This window comes from Bos grunniens, chromosome 18, assembly GCF_055505025.1.
Source record: "Bos grunniens cultivar Pamir isolate PY7600 chromosome 18, Bosgru_T2T1.0, whole genome shotgun sequence".
Lineage (NCBI taxonomy): Eukaryota > Metazoa > Chordata > Mammalia > Artiodactyla > Bovidae > Bos > Bos grunniens.
Window position 1 is genome coordinate 65981170 of NC_141182.1, and position 21749 is coordinate 66002918.

Below are 21749 nucleotides of genomic sequence, written 5' to 3' on the forward strand. Positions count from 1 at the left end.
CTCATGAAGGGTAATTCTAAACCCATCAAGGGGCATTCCTCTGATTTGCCCAAACCTCCAGCGAGTCCTCCAGCCCCTGGTCGACTATAATCTTCAGGGATGGAGGTGGTGAAATTCTTGGGAAACCAGAGCCCAGAAAATGCAGTGATCCTCAACATCCAATCTAGACTTCATATTTCAAAGGGAGCTTTGCTCTCATATTACCAGAAATTCCACAGGCAAAGAGCCAGATAACTTTCTCATTGTTTAGGAATTTGATTTTTATTACCAAATATCTACTATAAAAACAGTGAAGAAAATTTTTAAAAACACATTAAGGGGAAAAAAAAAATCACTGCAGAGGCAGCGTAACACAGTGGTTATAAACATGAACTCTGGAGTCAATCTCTCTACTCCTAACTAGTTGTGTGTCCTTAGGTAGGTTTCTTATGATCTGTGCCTCAGTTTCCCCACTTGTAAAATTGAGATAATAATAGTTCCTATCTTATAGAATTAAGGGGACTGAATAAGTTAATATCTGAAAAGCATTTAAAAAAAAGTCTAGTACACAGTAAGTGCTGTATGTGTTTGTAAAACTTAAAATCTTATTAGGTTAATTTACCCATGAGTATTTCCAGTCCTTATGCAAATACACTATTCAGATGTTCTAGTGGATATGTATATACAGTTTCGTGTCCTTTTTATTCCTTTATGTTATGCGTTCTGACTCAGTGTCCATAATTATAACTTATGTGATTGCCTAGAACAGATTACAAACTAATTGTCCAACTGCAGTCATAAGTAAACCATGGACACTGACACACTGGGTTAGGAAGTATCACCTTGTGTTCCAAGAACATCAGTCTCATACTTCTGCACAGTAACCTTTCCATCATTAGTAATCTCATTTACTACTCTTTCCTAAGGCTAATCTTGATCAACAGTAAATATCCCACTCAATACTATTCTTTTCTTAAATTCAGGTTTAGTATTCCATATTCTATTCTTAAAGGGCACCCAGACCCTCCTCTTACAATAGCACAATCTGTGTTTCCATAATGATGCACAAATGTTATTGTAAGGCTTCCATTCAGTACTCCAGCTGGATGCAAAACAGTGTATTTCCAGTTGAAAATACTTTTCTAGGATAAAGTTTTTTCCATAACAATGCACTCTGAGCCACAAACAGTAGAGATCTCACTAATAGCCGTTTCATTCCCTATGTTCATGTTGCTCAAGTAGGATTCCTGGTGAACCATGAGGGGAGTCTCAAGTTCTCTTCATTGTACTTATTTGATTTTAAGCAAGGGCTACATAACTGTGGAAGGCTTTTACTTATTCTTTTCATCCACAGGTTTCTTCTACAAAGATAATTTCTACTGATTAATAGGGGGAGAAGTCTTACTAAACTCTTATTAAAATTTCCCCGCTTGATTATACTTATAGGGTTTTTTCAGTGTGTTATCAAGTGTACAATAAAATAAAAACCTCATCAATTCAATTCACAGAGTTTCTCTTCACTATGAATTCTCTGGTGTTGGAGGAGGGCTGAGTGACCAGTAAAGGCTTTTCCGCAGTTGTTGCATATAAAGCGTTTCTCTCCACTATGCATTCTCTGATGAATAATAAGAGAAGAATTCTTACAGAAAGCTTTCTCACAATGATTACATTTGTAGGGTTTTTCTCCAGTATGGTTTCTCAGATGCACAATAAGAGAAGAGCTCTCATTAAATGCTTTTCCACACTCGTTACATCTGTATGGTTTCTCTCCAGTATGAGTTCTCCGGTGAGCAATGAGATGAGAGCTACAGTTAAAGGATCTTTCACATTGATTACATTTGTAGGGTTTCTCACCAGTGTGGATTCTCCGATGAGCAACAAGGTGACAGCTCTGGCTGAAGGATTTTCCACATTTATTGCATTCATAGGGCTTTTCTCCAGTATGAGTTCTTTGATGTCTAACAAGGTGAGCCATTTGGCTACAGGATTTTCCACATTTATTGCATTCATAGGGCTTAATCCCAGAATGAATTATTTCATGTTTAGTTAGGGCTGAACGTTCTCTGAATGCTTTGCCACATTCCTGACAGTTATAGGGTTTCTCTCCTGTATGAGTTCTCTGATGGGCAATAAGGTGGGAGCTCCAGCTGAAGGATTTTCCACATTCAGTACATTTATATGGTTTTGCTCCCGAGTGAGTTCTTTCATGTTTACTAAGGGCTGAGTAATCCCTAAAAGCTTTTTCACATTCATCACATTTAAAGGGCTTCTCTCCAGTATGCATTCTCATATGGGCAATCAGATGGGAGCTCCAGCTGAAAGATTTCCCACATTCAGTACATTCAAAAGGTTTCTCTCCAGTATGAGTTCTCTGATGCCCAATAAGATGGGAGTTCCAGTTGAAAGACTTCCCACATTCATTACATACATAAGGTTTCTCTCCTGTATGAATTCTCTTATGTACAATAAGATGAGAATTCCAGCTGAAGGCTTTTCCACATTTATTACATTCATAAGGTTTTATTCCAGTGTGAGTCCGTTCATGTTTAGTAAGGGCTGAACGATTCCTAAAAACCTTTCCACATTTATCACATTCATAGGGTTTATCTCCAGTATGAGTTTTCTTATGTTGGATAAGGTAAGAACTCCAGATGAAAGATGTTCCACATTCATTATATTCATAAGGCTTCTCTGTAGCGTAAGTGCTTGTATGTTGTGTAAGGAAGGAGTCATACCCAAAGACTTTCTCCCATTCGTTGTATTTATATGCTTTCTCTACAGTACCAATTTTTTGATGTTCCATAAAGGATGAAAAGTAAAAGATGTTTTCATATTCTTTGTAATCATACTGGTTTCCTCCAATATGAATTCCCGGATCATTAAATGATGGGCTCTGGTTAAAGATTTGATGGCATTCCTTATATTCATAGAGTTTTTCTCCTGTATGCATTCCCATATGATCACCAAAATGCAGTATATGATTGAAAGATTTAACAGTATCAGTACATTTTAAAAGATTATCTCCAGTTTGTACCCTTGCAGGGTGAACAGGCTGCATGGACTGGTAGAAGGCTTTGTCATACTCATTACTTTCACAGGTAATCTTATCAGTATACATTATGGCTGAGTTACATCTCCAACTTTCAGCATTTACATCAGGCTTATAGAAATGTTCTACTTGAGAAACTTTCTGAGATGGAACAATGTTTAAGCTCTGGCTACACCCTGCTCCAAGTTCACAGAACTCAGAGCCTCTTTGAGATAGTATCTGCTTTTGCATGAAGACCATCTGCCTCATAGCTGTACTCTGGTTCACGTGATACATTTCTAATTGGTCTTTACATCCCAAAACTTCTAACCTGGAGAACCAAGGATCATCCCATATGTATCTCTCCAACTTCATGCTATGGGACTGTTCCTCCTCAAGTATGCTCTGTGTTGGGATCAATGCTTTGCTTTCAAGATTTTTCATCCATTCTGAAATAAATAGAAAAAGTCCATGAGAGTATAGAGAAACAAATTCTAAGAGTAGGGTGGACAAGGTAAGATTTATTGTCCATGTTATTGAAAAGGCAACTGTGAACTTGTTTCCAAATAGACTGGTAACCCAGAGAAACATCATAACAAGAAAGAGGAAAATAGTAAAGAGTGAGCGTAAGTAGTTAAGTAGAAAACAAAATGCGTAATGAATATGAATAAACCCATTTAGGAACATTTCCCTGTGTAAAGGAGGACTAGAATAAGTGACTATTGAAAACCTGCACTTGGTTTCCTCTGGACTTAGCGCCACACACCTTACCCTCTGCTGATGCTGCTCTGTATTATTTCACTGTAACAATCCACTACCCTGAGTTTAATGCCTTCTGAGTCCAGTGTGTACTTCCAGAGAATTACTGAACTTGGTGGAGGGGGGGGGTGTCTGGAGGATCCTGACACATTCAATACTACTAAGGTGAAAAAATAACAACTGGTTAAGCAAAAGACATATGAACAAGCAGCCCCTCAGCAACTAATATTTAAATTATTAAAGCATGTCAATTAATTTCTATGTTATAATGTCCTATTGCTCTCCTATTTTGACACCTACCAAAAAAAGGAGGGGTGTTAAGTGAAAGTATCACCAACAAGGCGTCAAGCCTTATTTCCTATTCCACAGAGTTCACTCAGTAACACAAAACCATCTGCCCAAAGGGCAAAAATCACAAAGTTTAAGGATACTCCTAAAGTTCTTTTAACACTGCAGAATAATTTGTAGAGTGATGGCAGAAGAGACAGACTTGAAAGACAGAATACTGCAATGAAAAAGGTACAGGAGTTACAGTCTGATAATCTGTATTTAATTACTGGCTCTGCCACTCTCCTTAGGTGAGTTTTCCAAAGATTAAATGAGATTGTAAAACCAACAAAATGTCTGGCAAATTCAATACGTGGAAGCCACCTATCATCACCCTGAGTTATCAGTCCTCCAGCAACGGAAGGGTGTCTCCTAGTTTCCTATTGCTGCTATAACAAATCACCCATCTCACAGTCTGAAAGTCAGAGGCTATAAACGGCTTTCACTGGGCTAAAATCAAAATAGCTTTCCTTCAGAAGCTCTAGGGGAGAATCCATATCCTTGCTTTTCCCAGCTTTAAAAAGCTGCCTGCATTCTTTGACTTGTAGTTCCTCTTTCTATCTTCAAAGTATATTATTCCTATCTCTACTTCTGTCAATCATATCGGTGTCTCTGATACTCACTCTTCTAAGGATCTCATGATTACAATGGGTCCATCTGGACAATCCAAGATAATCTTTGCATCTCAAAAGATTCCTAGTTTAACTCACATCTGAAAAGCCACTTTTGCCACATAAAGCACCATATTCAGCTTTGGATGTGGACATTTTGTGGAGGGAGGAGGGGATCATTATTCAACATACCACAGTGTCTAAAAGCTACAGGAACCCAATATGGACCTAGACCCTGGTTTTCTTCAGGTTTTTATGCTTTCTTCACTATATACTATTTTCCCCTTTTACTACCCAAGTCCATTACAAGAGAGAGAGATTCTACTCTGCTAAAGAACTGGCATTTATTATCAATTTTAAGCTTCGCTCCTAGAAGTTAGAGAGTCCCTCTTTGTGCTCAGTTGTGTCCAATTTTTTGTGACCCCATGGACTACCAGGTTGCTCTGTACATGGGATTTCCCAGGCAAGTACACTGGGGTGGGTTGCACTTCTGCCTCCAGGGGATCTTCCCGACCCAGGGATCAAATTTGCATCTCCTGCATTGGCAGGCAGGTTCTTTACCTGCTGAGCCACCAGGGAAGCCCCAGAAGTCTGGGAATGATCTCCAAATAGCTTTTGAATTTTCCCAGTAAAAAACTTTTTTAAATGGTAGCTGACCAAGTCACTGACCAAACAATTTCTGACCAGCTTTACAACCAGTATTTGTGGCCTGAGCATATCTTCCACCTGTAAATTATAATCTCTGTGATGAAAGGACAATCGAAACACTATACATCACTGTGACTGTGGGGCTGTAGATGCTAAGCAGGTGGGAGGCCAGAAAAGGAGATCAGCATGACAGAAGCCATCCAGGAAGGTTTCACCCACAAGAAACGACATGAGCTCAGCCTTCGAGCATGGCTCAAATACAGACTGCCAGAATGGCACAAGCAGAAGCAAGCTGTGATGAGCAAAGGCATCACACATCCTTAAGGATGCCAGCTGAGTAAACTCCAGGAATTAGGCAGGAAATAACGAGAGAAAAAGAAAATAGAGAAAATAGGAAGGTCTTGAAATTGAGTCAGTTATTTAAAAGGTAATCCAAGTCATTGTAGATTTACTGGCAGAGGCCTCTTAATGGAAGACTTCAGGGATGTAAATCTAGAAATACCACCTGAGAGGCTCATAACAAATAAAATTTACTCAGCAACTTGAGCTGGATGAGAAGAGAGATTCCTTCTTAGAGAGGAAAGAACAGGGAGTCAGGATGACCTTCCCATTTCCAGCTCCGGGGATTCACAGAAGGCTGAACAAGGAATACACATCAGGAAGACGGGGACACCAGCCAGAAGGGAAAGTGAGATTCCTGGTTCTATCAGTATCAAGGAGACAGCTGAGATGATCTGCAAGAAGGCAGAAGTGTAAAGCTGGAGCTGGTGGAACCACAGGGCTCAGGATGATTACTCAGAAAGGTCAGCACATAAAAGCTACTAGAAATTATGACGCCTTGGTACAGGCTTTCAGATCCAGATGGGGGCAACAGGTAAGACCCCACAAAAGCCCACTTCATTAGAGTGGACAGGAAGATGTCCACCTTTAGGACTCAAGAGAGAGCACAGTATATTGTTAAATTAAAAATAACAAAATACAGAACAATGTGTACTGTATTTCACCTTTGGAAAGGTGAAAAGTAACTATTGTGTCTATATGCTTAACCAAAGCTGTGCAGTGACCCAGAGAGAGTTTATTCAAGGAGAATAGTTAATTTTGATAGTAACAGATTTGTAGCATTTTAACTTACCCTAATCCCATCTCTGACTCCTCAACTCAGCAGTAGCCTTGGAAAATAACATCCCATATTTCTGGTGCTGGAGGAAACAGAACAAAGCTAGAGCTTTTTCAAAGCCTCACTCCCAAAGAATAGTCATTATCTGAGCTGTTTGGTGATTCCCAGAAAGATCCCACTTGAAAGACTTGTGGGAACTTGCACAGTGCTAAAAGCTTCCAGGAAGTAGGGATCTGTCAAACATTTCCAGGCCAAGTTTTAAGAAGTCTTTTTTTTTTTTAATTACTGTCCGAGATGATGCAAAATAGTTGGGGCAAACGATATACTAACCAAAAAATGAAAGGAAAAGCTGAGGACTGAGATATGCATAGGAGCTTTGAAAAGTTCTAACATATTCCTGGGAATCTAGAAGGCCACATATATATACACTGTAGTTAAATTTTCAAAAGTCAAAGAAAGCAACAAGAGAGAAGCAAGTCATCACACACAAGGGATCCTCAACAAGATTAACAGCTTATTTCTCATCAGAAACCAGGGAGGACAGAAAGAAGAAATGTGTCAACCACGAATCCTATACCTGGCAAAACTATCATTCAAAAATAGAGAAATCAAGACCTTCCCTGATAAAACAAAAGGTAAGAGTTTGCTAGTAAAGCTGCCCTATGAGAAATGCTAAAAGGAGTTCTTCAGACTGAAATGAAAAGACAATAACTCAAAATACAGACCACCAATAAAGGTAACTACTTGGGAAAATCCAAGACTGTATAACTGCATTTTTATTTGTTTCCTATCTGATTTAAAAGACAATTACATAAAATCCAAACTAAACTGCTGCAAATTAAGATGTTAATTATAATTCCCAGGACAACCACTAGTAAAATAACCAAAAATTTATAGTAAAAGGAAAGGGGTTACCTGTGTGTGTTTCTGTGTGTCTCTTTGGAGGATAAGAACAGTGTGAATAAGTATAAATGAAACTTCCTTTCACTTACCCATTTTATATAGCTTTGAGTTTTTAAATCATGTAGATACATTATCTGTATTAAACAATCACTTTTTGATACTTTTTTTTTTTTTTGGAAAGAAGAGTCTGTGACTACAAGGATACAAGTTTTGCAATAAAAAATTAAAAAGCAGGTAACTGAATGAGAAGTCTTTTTAGACAAAAGGGACAGCAGATAATATGAGAGGTAAGGAGGGAAACTGCAGGATACAAAAATTGCTACCTTGTTAAGAAGGTGGGCATTTTTGCTCTGAAAATAGTACAAGGGATGAAGCTTCTTGGAAGGAACTGTGATGCTTTCTGAGGAAGTGAACTCTTCATGGCCTCAGCCCTTTTCTCAAAAAGTAGGGCTTGGAGGAAGGTTCCTCACTCCCACCTGGGGCCTGCTCTCACCTGGACAAGTGCCTTGAAGAGGATATGCTGGTTCCATTGACCATGGCTCTTCTCCTTGCTCCAACAGGGAGATGACCTCAGGCTTGGTGATCTGATTCCCTACATGAAGAGGAAAAACATGGACTTGTGTAGTCATGTAACCCTCCTTCCCCTACTCTTTCCATGAGTGACTTCACTTCATACTTTATGATCAGTAGGGACTCCATCCTTGAACCTCAGGGCTCATGATCACCTCGGCCCTCCTGAGGCTCATGTAAGATGGTAAACAGGGAGCAGCAGAGGGTATTGCAAGGACAGCTTCATTTATTCAGCCAGCCAGCAGCTTACCTACAGAGAGCAGGTGCCCATAGGTCTCCAGCATCACGTCACGGTACAGGGTCCTCTGAACAAGGTCCAGCTGCCCCCACTCCTCTTGTGTGAAGTCCACAGCCACATCATTGAAGGTCACTGGTTCCTAAAAGACCAGACATGTTCCTCTTCAACCTGGAGACGCCTCTCCCTGCCCCCCATTCCATCTAGTGTTTTCTGGGGAGGGAGTAGGGCTGACAGCGTTGGGGAGGAGACAGAACATAGAGGAATTGCCCTGAATGTACTCAATATTCTGACTGATGTGGATAAGGTCTCACTGGGAGCCAGCCAGGGCCCTGCATTTGAAATGTACTCTTAGACAAGTGGATACCTGGGCTCACAGTAACCACAATAAAAATGAGCAGCTCTCTCCCAAGTCTTGCTCAGTCCTAGTAACACTGGGTAGTGTCTGGACAGTTCTCCCTGCTTTTCCAGAGCTGCAGACACTTAGTGAGACCAAGACTAAAACCAGGACCAGGATGGACGCAGAGCATGAGCCCTGACCACAGAGCAGAGAGCCTGGGGCTGACATCTGCTCCACAAGTGGGTCCAGGACCTGGAAGGGCTCTCTAAACATTCAGAGGCTGCCTTCCTGGGCACAGAGAGAAGTCTCCACTCCCAGACTGTTTCTGAGGACAGCCTCCCAAGCACTGGAGGTGGGGTGGGCCAGGACTGAGCAGAGCTGTCCAAGCCAAGGAGAACCACTAACAGTTGCTATCAAAGCACTTTGAGTTCTAAAAAGTTCAAACTGACGTTTTTAAGAAAAACAACCAGGAATACCCACTAGAAAAATTAAAGGATGTCTGATTTTTGCAACAAATGCATCCTGCACAGTCCTTTGAAGCCATCAAAGTGAGTCTCAGGTATCTGGGCACTTCCAGCGTGGGGCAGGGGCATGTCTTCCCTCATGAGGGCGGTGGGGAGTGAGCTGTGTGTTGTGGGACGTGTGCTACAAACCCCACAGCCCCTGCTCCTTTTGAGGCCTCTCTCTTGGCCTGTCTATCCACTATGGTCCTCTCCTCCAGGTCAGCACAGAATTCCCTCAAGACAAATACACTGAATGGACACGTGTGCGGTGTGCTTCCCCTCATAGCATCTGGTGAACCTCTACAAAGCCTATTAAACACTTCTCTTCCAACCACATACAGCCGCCTTCCTTCCATCCCTGTGGGTCATGGCTCATAAACCAAGCCTGTCATCTCTGATGAGGGCCAGCTCTCATGCTGGGTCTTCAGTATAGATTTCTCTACTGGTCTGAACTGCTCCCCTCACCCCTTTCACACAACTGGCTTGAAACACAGAATTGCTTCTGCTCCAGTGATTCTCTTACTTCAAAAAACATTTACAACTGCTGATCACAACCTCCTATGGTGAAACCCTCCCAAAACTCGGACTCCTCAATGACAATGGGTTTTCCTCTTGAAGACCTGCCCAGGCCTCAGTTTTCTTAATGGCAGCTGCCTCTACATTTTTGGGTAATGTAAACATTTTTACTTAAATGCGACATTCAGGTAGAGAAGTGCACAAAACCTAAGTGTGCACAAAGCATAAACTCACTGCACTTCCAGAGTGATACACTCAGGGGTGTTAGGGAAATTTTTAAAAAATAGTCTTGTTTAGGCTTCAGAGACAAAGCAGTACAGGTCTCTGACCTTGCTTCTAACCTGTGTGGACAGTGCCCTGACTGGGAGTAACTGCGTGCTGAGTGCAAGACTTGCAACACCTTAGATAAAATGAGGGAGGAATCTTGAGGTCCTTGCGCCCCTAAAGGGGGCCTGGCCAACCAAGCTCCAACCAAACCCCAAGCCCCAGCAACATTCCAAGTTTTACAAGACAAAACAAACAGCATGAACATGAAACAAGGCTTGCAGTTCGGTCACATATCGATGATGATCTCAGTTTGCCTCCGTCCTGGGATTATAAGCAGGAACCTGAACTGCCATCTCTGAAGTCTTACCCACAGAGTGGATGCGCTGCCTGGAACCTTTTCCCAGTTGGGACTCCGGATGTGCTGTGACTTGTGACTTCCCAGCACTGTTTAAGTCTGGATGTTGGTCAAAACCCAATTTAGTGATGTATCCTCCACTCTATTTCTCTTTTAATGTTAGTATATTGAAAGTAAGATAATTCTCTGACAAATATCTGTATTACTTATTTGTATATAGCGAGTGGCTTATTTTGTTAACAAATCCTTTGAATCTGACATGAAAGTGAAAGCTTTCGCCAAAACAGGGGGCCCAGGCAGGAGGCCATGCTTCCTGCCCAGGGTGCTCTTAGGATGCTATCTCCCTGGAAGGTGGCACCTACTTACATGGCGTCAAAGTTCAACAGTTAACAATATCCAAGCCCACACCCTGGCAGCAGTCAAGCAGGTGGAATGAGCCACAAGTTCATCTCCCACTCCTTCAAAGACCCCAGCAGATCCCCACACAAATACTTAGAAAGTAACAACCACCTTTAACAGAGACAGAAGGAAGAAAATCACTAGAAAGAATTCGCAACCCCTAATAAAACAGTGGACCCTGGCACTCTGGGAATGATCAGTGATGACTGCCAAACTACAGGTGAAAAGCAGACGTGGAAATTTACGATGGAGGGATCAGGCCGGCTGCACCTGCACCCACTAATCCATCACGTCGTCTGGAAATGGGGCAACAGACGACTTGTGCCACTGATGCAACACAGGAGGGGCTTGGCACCACCTGTCAAGGACTCTTGCCCAAAATACAAGGCCTGTAACTGCTCTAGCCTCTAGCTCAATTATCCATCTACAGGAGACAGCAGGATGAAGGCACTCATCTGAGGACATCACAAGGGCAAAATTAGGCAAACCAATAAGGCAGGCGACCTGGTTTCATCAGCATATGAAATACATGCAATGTGCCATCCCTGCTTGGATCCTGATCTGAGTAAACCAACTGCAAAAGATATCTTGGGGACAAGTGGGGAAAACTGAATGCAGGCTTGGTACTAAGTAATAAGTTACTGTTAATTTTGTTGGGTGTGATAAAGGTATTGTGTTCATTTCCTAAAAGGTGGGTATGTCTCAGATACAAACATGGGTGAAACAATGTAATATCTGAGCTTTGCTATAAAATACATTTTTTCCTAACACTCAACTTTTAAAAAAAAACTTATTTTTTTAAATTTTTATTGACATATAGTTGATTTCCAATGTTGTTTATAACTGTTGTACAGCAAATTGATTCGGTTATACATACATATACATTTAAAAAAAACACTCTTTTCCATTATGGCCTATCATAGGATCTATATTTTTTTAAGGTATCCAAATAGATGCAAAGGCAGAAAGCTGAAAGGTGACATTTGCTAAGGCTGATGAATGTGGCTGTCTGTGGTCAGCTGAATAATGGTCCTGCCAAAGACGTCCACATCCTAATGACCGTTACCTCAACATGACGAAAGATGTCACAGTTACAGAGATGTGATTACATTAAGGATGCCGAGATGGGGAGATTATCTTGGATTATCCAGGTGGGCTCAATGTAATCACAATGGTGCTTACAAGTGAAGGAGGCCAGAGGGTCTGCATCAGAGAAAATGAGACAATGGAAGCAGAGTTCAGAGTGATGCACAATGGAGGAAAGGCCCACGAGCCAAGAAATGCAGATGCCTCCAGAACTGAGTAAAAGCAAGGGAGCCAATTCTCCCCTGAGCCTCCAGGAAGATAAGAGCCCTGTAGTGCCATTCTAGACTTAGAACTCCAGAACAAGAGAATAAATTCATGTTGCTCTAAGTCATTGTTTGTGGTAATCTGTTATAGCACCACAGGAAACTAACAGGTTTAAAAATAGGTGATTTTTAAATATTTATTTTATTTAATATTTAATATTTTAAATTAATAAATATTTAATATTTATTTTTATTTATTTGATTGTGCCAGGTCTTAGTTGCAGCATGTGGGATCTAGTTCCCTGACCAGGGATTGAACCTGGGACCCCAGCATTGGGAGCACAGTCTCAGTCACTGGACCAACTAACCAAAGTCCCCAAAACCACCTAGTTTTAAAGAAAAGCCAGTGGTGCTCGCTTCGGCAGCACATATACTAAAATTGGAACGATAGAGAAGATTAGCATGGCCCCTATGTAAGGATGACACGCAAATTCGTGAAGCATTCCATATTTTAAAAAAAAGAAAAGCCAGTGAAGAAAAGAAGCCATCAGCATGTGGTGGTCCACACATTCCTGTAAGATCAGGAGCAGGAGTGTGGCTGACCAATGAAACACCAGAGACCTACTCTGCACGTGAGAAGGGGCTGCAGTGGAAGCGGCACCCCAGGAGAGGCTCCGGGCTCTGGGTTTAAATGCCACTGAAGTCAGGAGTGAAAATCAGGCTTAAAGGCCTGTACTCAGGTCACCTTTGCCAGTTGCCCCTCCCCCCTGCCAGCCACTCTATCTGATGGGAAAGCGTGTCAGAGGTTCTCAGGTTGCCCAGGTGAGTGACCGCTCTGGAGTTGAGACCCCCTTCAGCCCAAAACAGGCAGAGAGGAGGGGGTCTGTGGATGACCTGACAGTCAGCTGTATACCCAGGAAACTGCAGGCAGAACTGACCTGGTGATCGTGGCCCACCCAGGTCCATGCAGTTTAGAATGAGACTTGTCAGGAGAGACAGAAGACAGACAAGGAGGCAGTGAGGTCAAGAACCAAAGCTGCTCAGCTGCACAGTCACACAGTTCTCTGGTAAACACAAACAGATCGGAGGGCCCCTGAACACAGGAGAAACATCTGCACAGGTGGAGACTGAATTTAGCAGCCAAGGGGACAGAGAATCCAGGCTGTAGTCACATAGAACTTTCAATGATCTGAAATTCTAATCCTCAGATTGGAAAGTTTCAGTATAAAACAGGACAGGATGATACAAGAGGCTTGGAGTACAAGAATCTACAGAATACGAAGAGACAGAAAACACAGCAATCAGGTCAGGAGGTCATATAAATAACCTCAGGAAAGCAATATAAAGGAGGACAGGAAGGGATTTTGTTTTAAAATAAAGGACTTCTTTACATAAAATGCTAGCCATAAGCAAAAACAGATACATCTGACAAAAATATACCAAAAAACATTCCCCTGATAAAAGACACCATAAAGTTAAAGAGGAGAGTGAAAAAGTTGGCTTAAAGCTCAACATTCAGAAAACAAGATCATGGCATACAGTCCCATCACTTCATGGCAAATAGATGGGGAAACAGTGGAAACAGTGACAGACTTTATTTTGGGGGGTTCCAAAATCATTGCAGATGGTGATTGCAGCCATGAAACTAAAAGACGCTTACTCCTTGGAAGGAAAGTTATGACCAACCTAGACAGCATATTGAAAAGCAGAGCCATTACTTTGTCAACAAAGTTCCGTCTAGTCAAGGCTATGGTTTTTCCAGTAGTCATGTATGGATGTGAGAGTTGGACTATAAAGAAAGCTGAGCGCCGAAGAATTGATGCTTTTGAACTGTGGTGTTGGAGAAGACTCTTGAGAGTCCCTTGGACTGCAAGGAGATCCAACCAGTCCATCCTAAAGGAGATCAGTCCTGGGTGTTCATTGGAAGGACTGATGTTGAAGCTGAATCACCAATACTTTGGCCACCTGATGCGAAGAGCTGACTCATTTGAAAAGACCCTGATACTGGGAAAGGTTGAAGGCAGGAGGAGAAGGGGACAACAGAGGATGAAATGGTTAGATGGCATCACCGACTCAATGGACATAAGTTTGGGTAAACTCCGGGAGTTGGTGACGGACAGGGAGGCCTGGCATGCTGCAGTCCATGGGGTCGCAAAGAGCTGGACACGACTGAGCAACTGAACTGAACTGAAAGTTAAGACAAGCTACAGACTGGGAGAAGATAATCCATACACAGCAAGGATTCAGGATCCAGAAAGCATGAAATGCTTATATATCAACAGAATCTACAGAAATCTAGACATGGGAGTGAGACAGAGAGAGAAAGCCATACAGATGACCAGTAACTACATGCAAAGATATTCAACCCCACAAACAATCAAGGACATGCAAATTAAAGTAATACACTTCCTTGGTTTCAAGGTAAGCAAAAATTAAAAGACCCAATATTAATACTGTCAAGTGGCAGCAAAGATGGAAACAGACACCTTCCCTCAGAGTGGGGAGACTGAGAAGGGGCTTTGCTCTTTCAGAGCCATGTGGCAGCACAGGTCATACTGACAACACATATGCCTAAAACTTAGCAAAGTTCTGCTCCCAGGAGTATGCCTAGATAAACTTACATGTGCATACAAGTAAAACTGTAATGTCCACACAGCTTTGTTTGAAATAGGAAAAATGGTAGAGGGAGGGAGGACTTATAAGCCTATCCACAGAACAGATGAATATAGAGTGCATGTCTTTGATGGGGCAAAAAGAAATGCACCTGATCTTTACACTCACATGGAGGGACCTCAAAATTGACCTTGAAAGGTGTAAAGAAAACATGTATAAAGCCTTGTTAAAAAGTATACAATTATTTATTACCTTATATCTACAGTTTATTATCTACATGTATCATACTATCTACATAGTATGAAAATGGACTCGCTGTAAGTGGCTGTTCTCAGGAAGGGTGGGAGAAGAATGTAATTGGGGACTAAAAAAGAAAGCAAAGCAAATACAGCAAAACATTAACAATTGTTCATTTGGAGTGATGGGAGGGACCCTGTCTAGCTTATCACTTTTTATATTTTTCTATAGCTATAGAATTTGTCAAAAAAATCTAAATAAAACATATTTCCAGAGTTGAGAGATGTCATCAAAACTGAAGGATCCATGGTCTGCTAAATAGAAAGAAAAAAAGACCCCCAGCAGAACATGCCCCAACATCAGGGCCCACAATTCACGGAGGCCTTAGGGACACAAAGGAAAATGCGAAACTGAGGCTGGTGATGAAACAGAAGGAAGAGATGGCAGGAGACAGGCACCTAGCCTCACCAGCTGTGGAGAAGAGGTGGGGCTGGGAGAGGCGTGTCACTGTTATCTAATGCTCAGGAGCAAGGGGACAGGGCAGAGAAGGGCCCACCTCTAGGTAGGAGTGAGCCCTTCCAATTCTCAGGTAACCCTTACCTGAATTCCCATCTTCCAAATTATTATCTGCCATGATGAATTGCAAAGATATTTCACCCAAATTTTTGTAAACATTTTTGGACAGATGGCTTTGCATACATGTATAAGCGTTTATCGGAGAAGGCAATGGCACCCCACTCCAGGACTCTTGCCTGGAAAATCCCATGGAAGGAGGAGCCTGGTAGGCTGCAGTCCATGGGGTCGCTAAGAGTCGGACACGACTGAGCGACTTCACTTTCACGCACTGGAGAAGGAAATGGCAACCCACTCCAGTGTTCTTGCCTGGAGAATCCCAGGGACAGGGGAGCCTGGTGGGCTGCCGTCTATGGGGTCACACAGAGTCGGACATGACCAAAGTGACTTAGCAGCAGTAGCATAAGCGTTTATCTAGACATTCTAAGGCACTTTATGAAATTTGATACACCAGCCACACTCTAAACCATGGGAGGACGCAGGGCATGATGAGCTGGGTCTCAGCTGTTTGCCTGGCAGTATCTCATCTGATTGTTCCTGCATTACCTGAATTCTCTGACCACTGGCCCCTTCATGGAACCTAGAAAAATTCAGATGGACTCTTCGGCATCTTCAAAACTTCATGATTTATTACTGTTTTAGGGCAAGCTCTTCGCAGAGAAGGAAAATGTAACTAGAGTGTGTTCATCCTTGAGACAATCAATGATGGGGGCAGAGTATTCTATTAACTGACGTCTTATATGCAAGTTTATTGTGCAGAAAACTTTGGTGGATTGTTAAGGAGGGGTTTAAGAGTTTCCACATTTGGAGTGGCTGGCTGGAGTTTTTTAATGGGCTGGAATATTATTATTTTCCCTGTTCATCAGAATAATGGGATCTGGACTCCCACTAGCTAAAACTTCACTAACCAATATGTTTCTAAAATCAGACTATACCGATAACAAGGGATAACAGCCATTTGATGTTTTCACCAGGTGAATACTTTATTTCAATAAATATTTAATTTGGAGGGAACAACAGAGGTGGAATGGGCTCTTGTCTGTGTTTCTGAAAACCTCACTTAATACAAAACTCACATATTCAAGGCTTGAGTTTCCCAGAGGGAAAGATCCAAAGTGAGTGTAGAGAGAGGGCCAGGAGTATGTGCTCATAAATTACAACTCTTCAGACACTGGAGGGTGGTGTTATTTGAATTCTCCATTTTATTTTCTTGGCATTAACTCTAATAATTCTCAGAAACCCTCACAAATATTGCCAGCTAAGTGCAGCACAGTGGTTATTAGAACTTCATAGCATTTCACTGCAGCTAACTTCTATTCCCAAGCAACTGATCCAGGGCCCATCTTTCAACCTAGTCTAGCTTCACTACTGATTATGTTACAGAATCTAAAAATGACTGCACACTGTAACAGCAGCAAACATCAGTCACTCAACTTTTGATGCCAGACAACCACCACGCTGCATCACACGATTCAGGCCTTGCCTCCCAGAGACAGCAGCGCTGCCATGTGGGGACAGCACACTTATGACAAACTTCACCAGTCAGCTTTTAAACTGTGGGAGGTTTTGTTCATTTTTTTTTTTAAGTTGGTGGGAGACACAAAGTTAGGCAAAGATGTTATTAACATTTTTATATCATAGCATCTCCCATTTGCTTGATTCGTTACTGTGACTTAGGAATGAAACCCTAAATACAGTAGTGGAACTATTTTGTCTTTCATAGTAGAAAATCATTAGGATGCACCTAAATTCAAAGAATTAAAATAAAAATCTCTCATTTACAAGTAACCCTTCTCTGGTGGCTGAGACAGTAAAGAATTTGTCTCTGCAATGCCAGAGACCTGGGTTTGATCCCTAGATTGGGAAAATCCCCTGGAGAAGGGAATGGCTAACCACTCCAGTATTATCTCCTGGAGAATTCCAGGGACAGAGGAGCCTGGCAGGCTACAGTCCATGGGGTTGCAAAGCGTTGGATACAATTGAGCGACCAACACACTTCTAAAAAACTGAAACAGTAAGTTAAAAATGGCTATTTCTGTGTCATGAGAAAGGAAAAAATTGATAAATGATAATCACATCGATAACCTGTCAAAACATGCTAAGTGACAGAAGCAGACACAAAAGGCCATATATTATATGGTTCCCTTTATATCAAATGTCCACGATGGGCAAACACAGAGAGAAGTAAATTAGTGGTTACCAGGAGCTGGGAGTTGGGAAAACAGGGAGTAACTACTAATATGTATAAGGTTTCTTTCTAGAGTGATGAAAATTCTAGATACTGGTGATGGCTGCAGTTCTGCAGCCAATATACTAAAAAATCCACAGAACTACATACTTTAAGAGGTTGAACTTTATGGTATGTGAATAATATTTTCACAAAACAGTTATAGAAAAGTTCTTAAGTGGCTGCCTCCAATAAGGAGGCTTGGCAAGAGGGGAGGAGGGGGATGACACCTCTCCAACATCAACTCTGCTGCTCTGTTTCTCTAGGGAGCCAATCTTGTACCCAAATAATCACAAAGTCCTCCTGCTTCACCTCCCTTATACATATCAGATCTTGCTTCCAGGTGCCGATCAGACTGAAGCCTGATTCGCCAGCCTGCTTTCCAGTCCCCTTCTCTTCACTCCCCTGCCAGAAACATCCTTCCAGCTACATATTAGACCCTGGTGCTTCTTGCTCCCAACACTTCTGCGGCTCCTTACTACAACCAGGATGGAGCTCCAACTCTGTGGCAGGCATTCAGGATACAGCAAGGTTTTTCCTGGCCTTCTTGGCCTAAAAGCAAATTACGGTCAGCCTTCACCCAGATGCTGGCCATGCAGTGTGTCCCCATGGTGCTAGAGAAGGCAGATTTCTCTCACCAGGCTATGCCCATCTGGCTGATGTGTCTCCTTCACCTCTTGGCTCAGGTGCATCCTATCTTCCAGGCAGCCTCCCTCTCCACAACAAAAGGACCCCAGCTGTGGCACATGGCCTCTATGCAGACTCTGTCCCACCTCCAAGGCATCCGTTGTGCTCAGCTCCTCCAGGGATCAGGGCCTTTCTAAGCACCTCAGGCCTGTGTCCTGAATCACATGTACAGCACCAGGCAGATGGTGAGGCCTCAGGAGCTGACTAAACCACCCTGGAAAGGGGGCTGCAAGCTCCTAAGGATGGGGGCTCACAATTGACCTTGTTCCCCTCCCTAAGCACAGAGCTCAGCAAATAGGACCAATGTGAGTCAGGCACTGAATACATGGGGAAGGTGGAAGGGAAAAGGGAGAGGGGACTGCTTGCCAAAAGGGACTGACCCTTATCTACCAAACAGCCCACAGCACAGCTGGGGCTCAAGGACTCTGAACAGGCTGGTTGACAGTGAGGCTCCAAGTCATGGAAAACTGAGTTCTCCCTACCTATGCTCAAAAATCAATAAACTTCTGGCTGATTCCTTCTCTATCCAAACCTTAGCTGTGGTAAATTGAGGAGCCGTATCAACTGGGATGGTCAGGGACAACCTCAACACCTTAGGAAGAAGGCAACCCGTCAGATAAAAGGAGAAGCCCCATCTCACCTGGGCCTGGGCTGTTGGGAGCCCTGGGGCCCTCCTCCTCTCTTCGGCGGTCTCCTCCATTTGCCAGGTAGAGTCCTGAGGGCACAGAGCTGGGGGAGGAAAGTCAAGTCACAGAGGCAGCTCTCTCTGCCAGAAGTGGCCCAGCTGAGTACTACTTCCAGACCCTGTCCCTCCCATTTGGGCAAGGGAAAAGATCCACTTCCTCACATTACAGATGAAGGCAGTGGGATCCAGAGAAGTTAAACAATAAATCTAAACACACGACCCATCCCCTGTTGTCCTGAGGCACTGTCGTAGCGAAAGTGCCTGTTCACAGCCTTTCTGGGTCTGAGCCCTAAATGGCTACACATGCATCCTGCTCTGGAAATTTCATCGCTAGATTCCTCAGTGATGTGTTCAGATCCTTCCCTGTTCCAGCTCTACCAAGAGACGGATCTGGACCAGACCCTCTCCTCTCTCCCCACCAGCTCTGATTTCCAGCAATGGCAGGTTACTGATGGGAGAGACCACCACATAGTAACCAATGTGTCTGATGAAGAAACAGGGTCTTGACTCACCCCAGGAGGCCCACGGGTCAACAGTCGTCATTCCCCAGGACTGGTCCATAAGGATACCTACACCAGAGGGTCAGGTTAGGACAAGGAAAGGAAAGGACTGTGACACTGATCCTAGTGACTATAGGCAACAAGATGGAAAAGGAGATCTATCTCACTAACGTGCACAACAAAATTCCATAAATAGAGCCCAAGGACGTGTGGGGGGAAAAAAAAACATAAGCTAGATTTATAGCAAAAATGCACAAGTGGGTCACTTTCAGGAAATTTATTGATATGATACAGCTACTGAACAATTAAGAACGTAACTCCTTAAGTGGCTGGAGAAGTATCTGATAAAATTGAACATGATTTAATTTTTAAGAAACATTACTGGTCTTTTGATGTCTTTAATGACAGATACATGAAATGTCACTTAAAAATAAAACACACTACTGACACCATTTAATGTTGTTCTTAAATTATAAACCAACGCTATACAGTGAAAAACAATAAAACAAGTAAAAAACATGAGGATGGTATAGAAATTTTGGTTGTAGATGACTGTCTTCCAAGAAATTCCACAAATCACCAGAAAAATCTCTTAGAACTAATGAGACTTCTCAGGAGAGAACTATAAAACACAGGAAAATTACATTATCTTTTATACAAACAACCAATTAAAAAACAAAACAACCTCACTCAGTTCTAATTCTGTACCAAGATAAAGAGACCCCCTCCAATCCCAAAAACCCTTAGCCCCCTCTACAGCTCTGACCCCTAGCTACAGCAGGTCACCACTAGGGAAGCCCAGATGAAACAGGATTTGTACTCACCCCATGAACCCCACGGGTTGATGGCAGCCATCTTGCAGGATTAATCCACCAGAAGCTCGCCGAGGAGCAGTGGATTTGGGTGATTATTGAAAACCAACTGCAAAACCCACCTAATAACAAAAGTAGGAAAAGACAAAAAATGGTTTTTCTCAAAGACTGTGGGAATAAGGAGAACACATCCACAAAAACAATAAAAGACTTCTACAGAGCACTGAAAGAAAACAATTTACAAGTCAAAAACAAATTCCTGAAGAAAAATGAAGAATGACTCGGGTTAGCTGAAAAAAGGGCATGGTCCAGGATGAGGGGGGAGAAATTTGTTAACAGTTCTCATGAGACGGGTACTGACAGCGAAGAGGTAGCTTTTCTATTGATTTAACAAAAGTTGTTGTAAAACCTACCTACAATATTCATATGTAAGTAGTTGCCTAGAGCTGAGGGGAGGGAAGAACGGGCGAGTGGCAGCTTAATGGTTCAGGGTGGGTTTTTTTTTTTGTTTTTTTTTTTTGCGGGGGGGAGGGGTGATGAAAATGTTCTGGAATTATATAGTGGTGATAACTGCAAAACGCTCTGAACGCACAAGAAAACCACGGACTTGTACGTTAAAATAGTTAATTTTAAGTTATGTAAATCTTATGTAGGAAAAAAAAAATCTGTCTCTTGGTGCAGGGGCCGACAGAAAACCAGATTTGGAGGCCACACCAACCCAACCCCCTAAATTCTAGACTTTTATGCAAGTTCTGCGACCTCTCGGAGGGCACCAACGCCAACTGGCAGAGCTCTGCGAATTCCTGGGAGCATGTATAAAGCACTGGAACGCCCAATGGGCACCGGGAGCACCTGGATCTGCGCCCGAACTCCAAGTTGGCACACTAAATATTCTGCACGCTTGTTTGCAACTTGACAAAGTCATCCGGTCACTGCACCTTTAAAGGAGGCCCGGGCTGTTCCCAGGTCACTTTTGACTTCCCTCTATGACAAATGAGAACGGGTTCTCACGAGAAACGCCCGTCGGGAAAGACAAGGTGGACTCCTAAGGACGGCCTCGGAGGCGTCCTCGCCACCTGCCTTCTGGCCTCTCATCCCAGACTTCCTCCGCACTCCCGCTGTGGGTGCGAGGCTCACAGCCCGTCCCGGTAACGGCGGACCTCACCTGGATCGCAGCCGCCGGCCTCCCACCCCTGCTGGCCGGTGACCCCTGCTCTCAGCGGGCAGCTAGACAAGCTCGCGCTCGCTTCGCCGAGGGCGTTCGGCTTTTGTTGCGGTCACATTCGTCCCGGCTCGGCCGTGAGCTTAGGGTTCCCGCCCGGGGGACAAAGGCCCGACGCGCGGGGCTCACCCGGGCCCTCCCAGTCGATCCAGCGCCTCCGCGAAGCCAGAGGCGGGCCAAGGGACCTGCCCTGGAGGCGAGCCAGGCGCAAGTGTAGGCGCCAGCTCTCCCCGCCCGTTCTCCCTATCCTCCGGGCCGGCGGCAGCGGCAACAGTAATAACCCCACCGCCCGGGCGACCGCTTCACTTCAGCCGCGGACAATGGCGGCCTCTCCCCCTGCCTCGACG

At 43.3% G+C, this 21749-nt stretch overlaps 1 protein-coding gene and 1 non-coding gene across 2 annotated transcripts; one reads left to right on the forward strand and one right to left on the reverse strand.

The window, feature by feature from the left end:
• Positions 1-1629: 1629 nt before the first annotated feature.
• ZNF606 (zinc finger protein 606) lies at positions 1630-21748 on the reverse strand. Its single transcript, XM_086354983.1, is given in 8 exon segments — positions 1630-1685; positions 1688-3456; positions 7866-7964; positions 8193-8319; positions 18824-18912; positions 19381-19437; positions 20193-20302; positions 21346-21748. Coding segments are annotated over 7 exon segments (2214 nt in total). The 5' UTR covers positions 20224-20302; positions 21346-21748; the 3' UTR covers positions 1630-1643.
• LOC147354864 (U6 spliceosomal RNA) lies at positions 12256-12360 on the forward strand. Its single transcript, XR_015146749.1, has one exon. It is a non-coding gene; the product is annotated as a U6 spliceosomal RNA (small nuclear RNA).
• Position 21749: the final 1 nt, after the last annotated feature.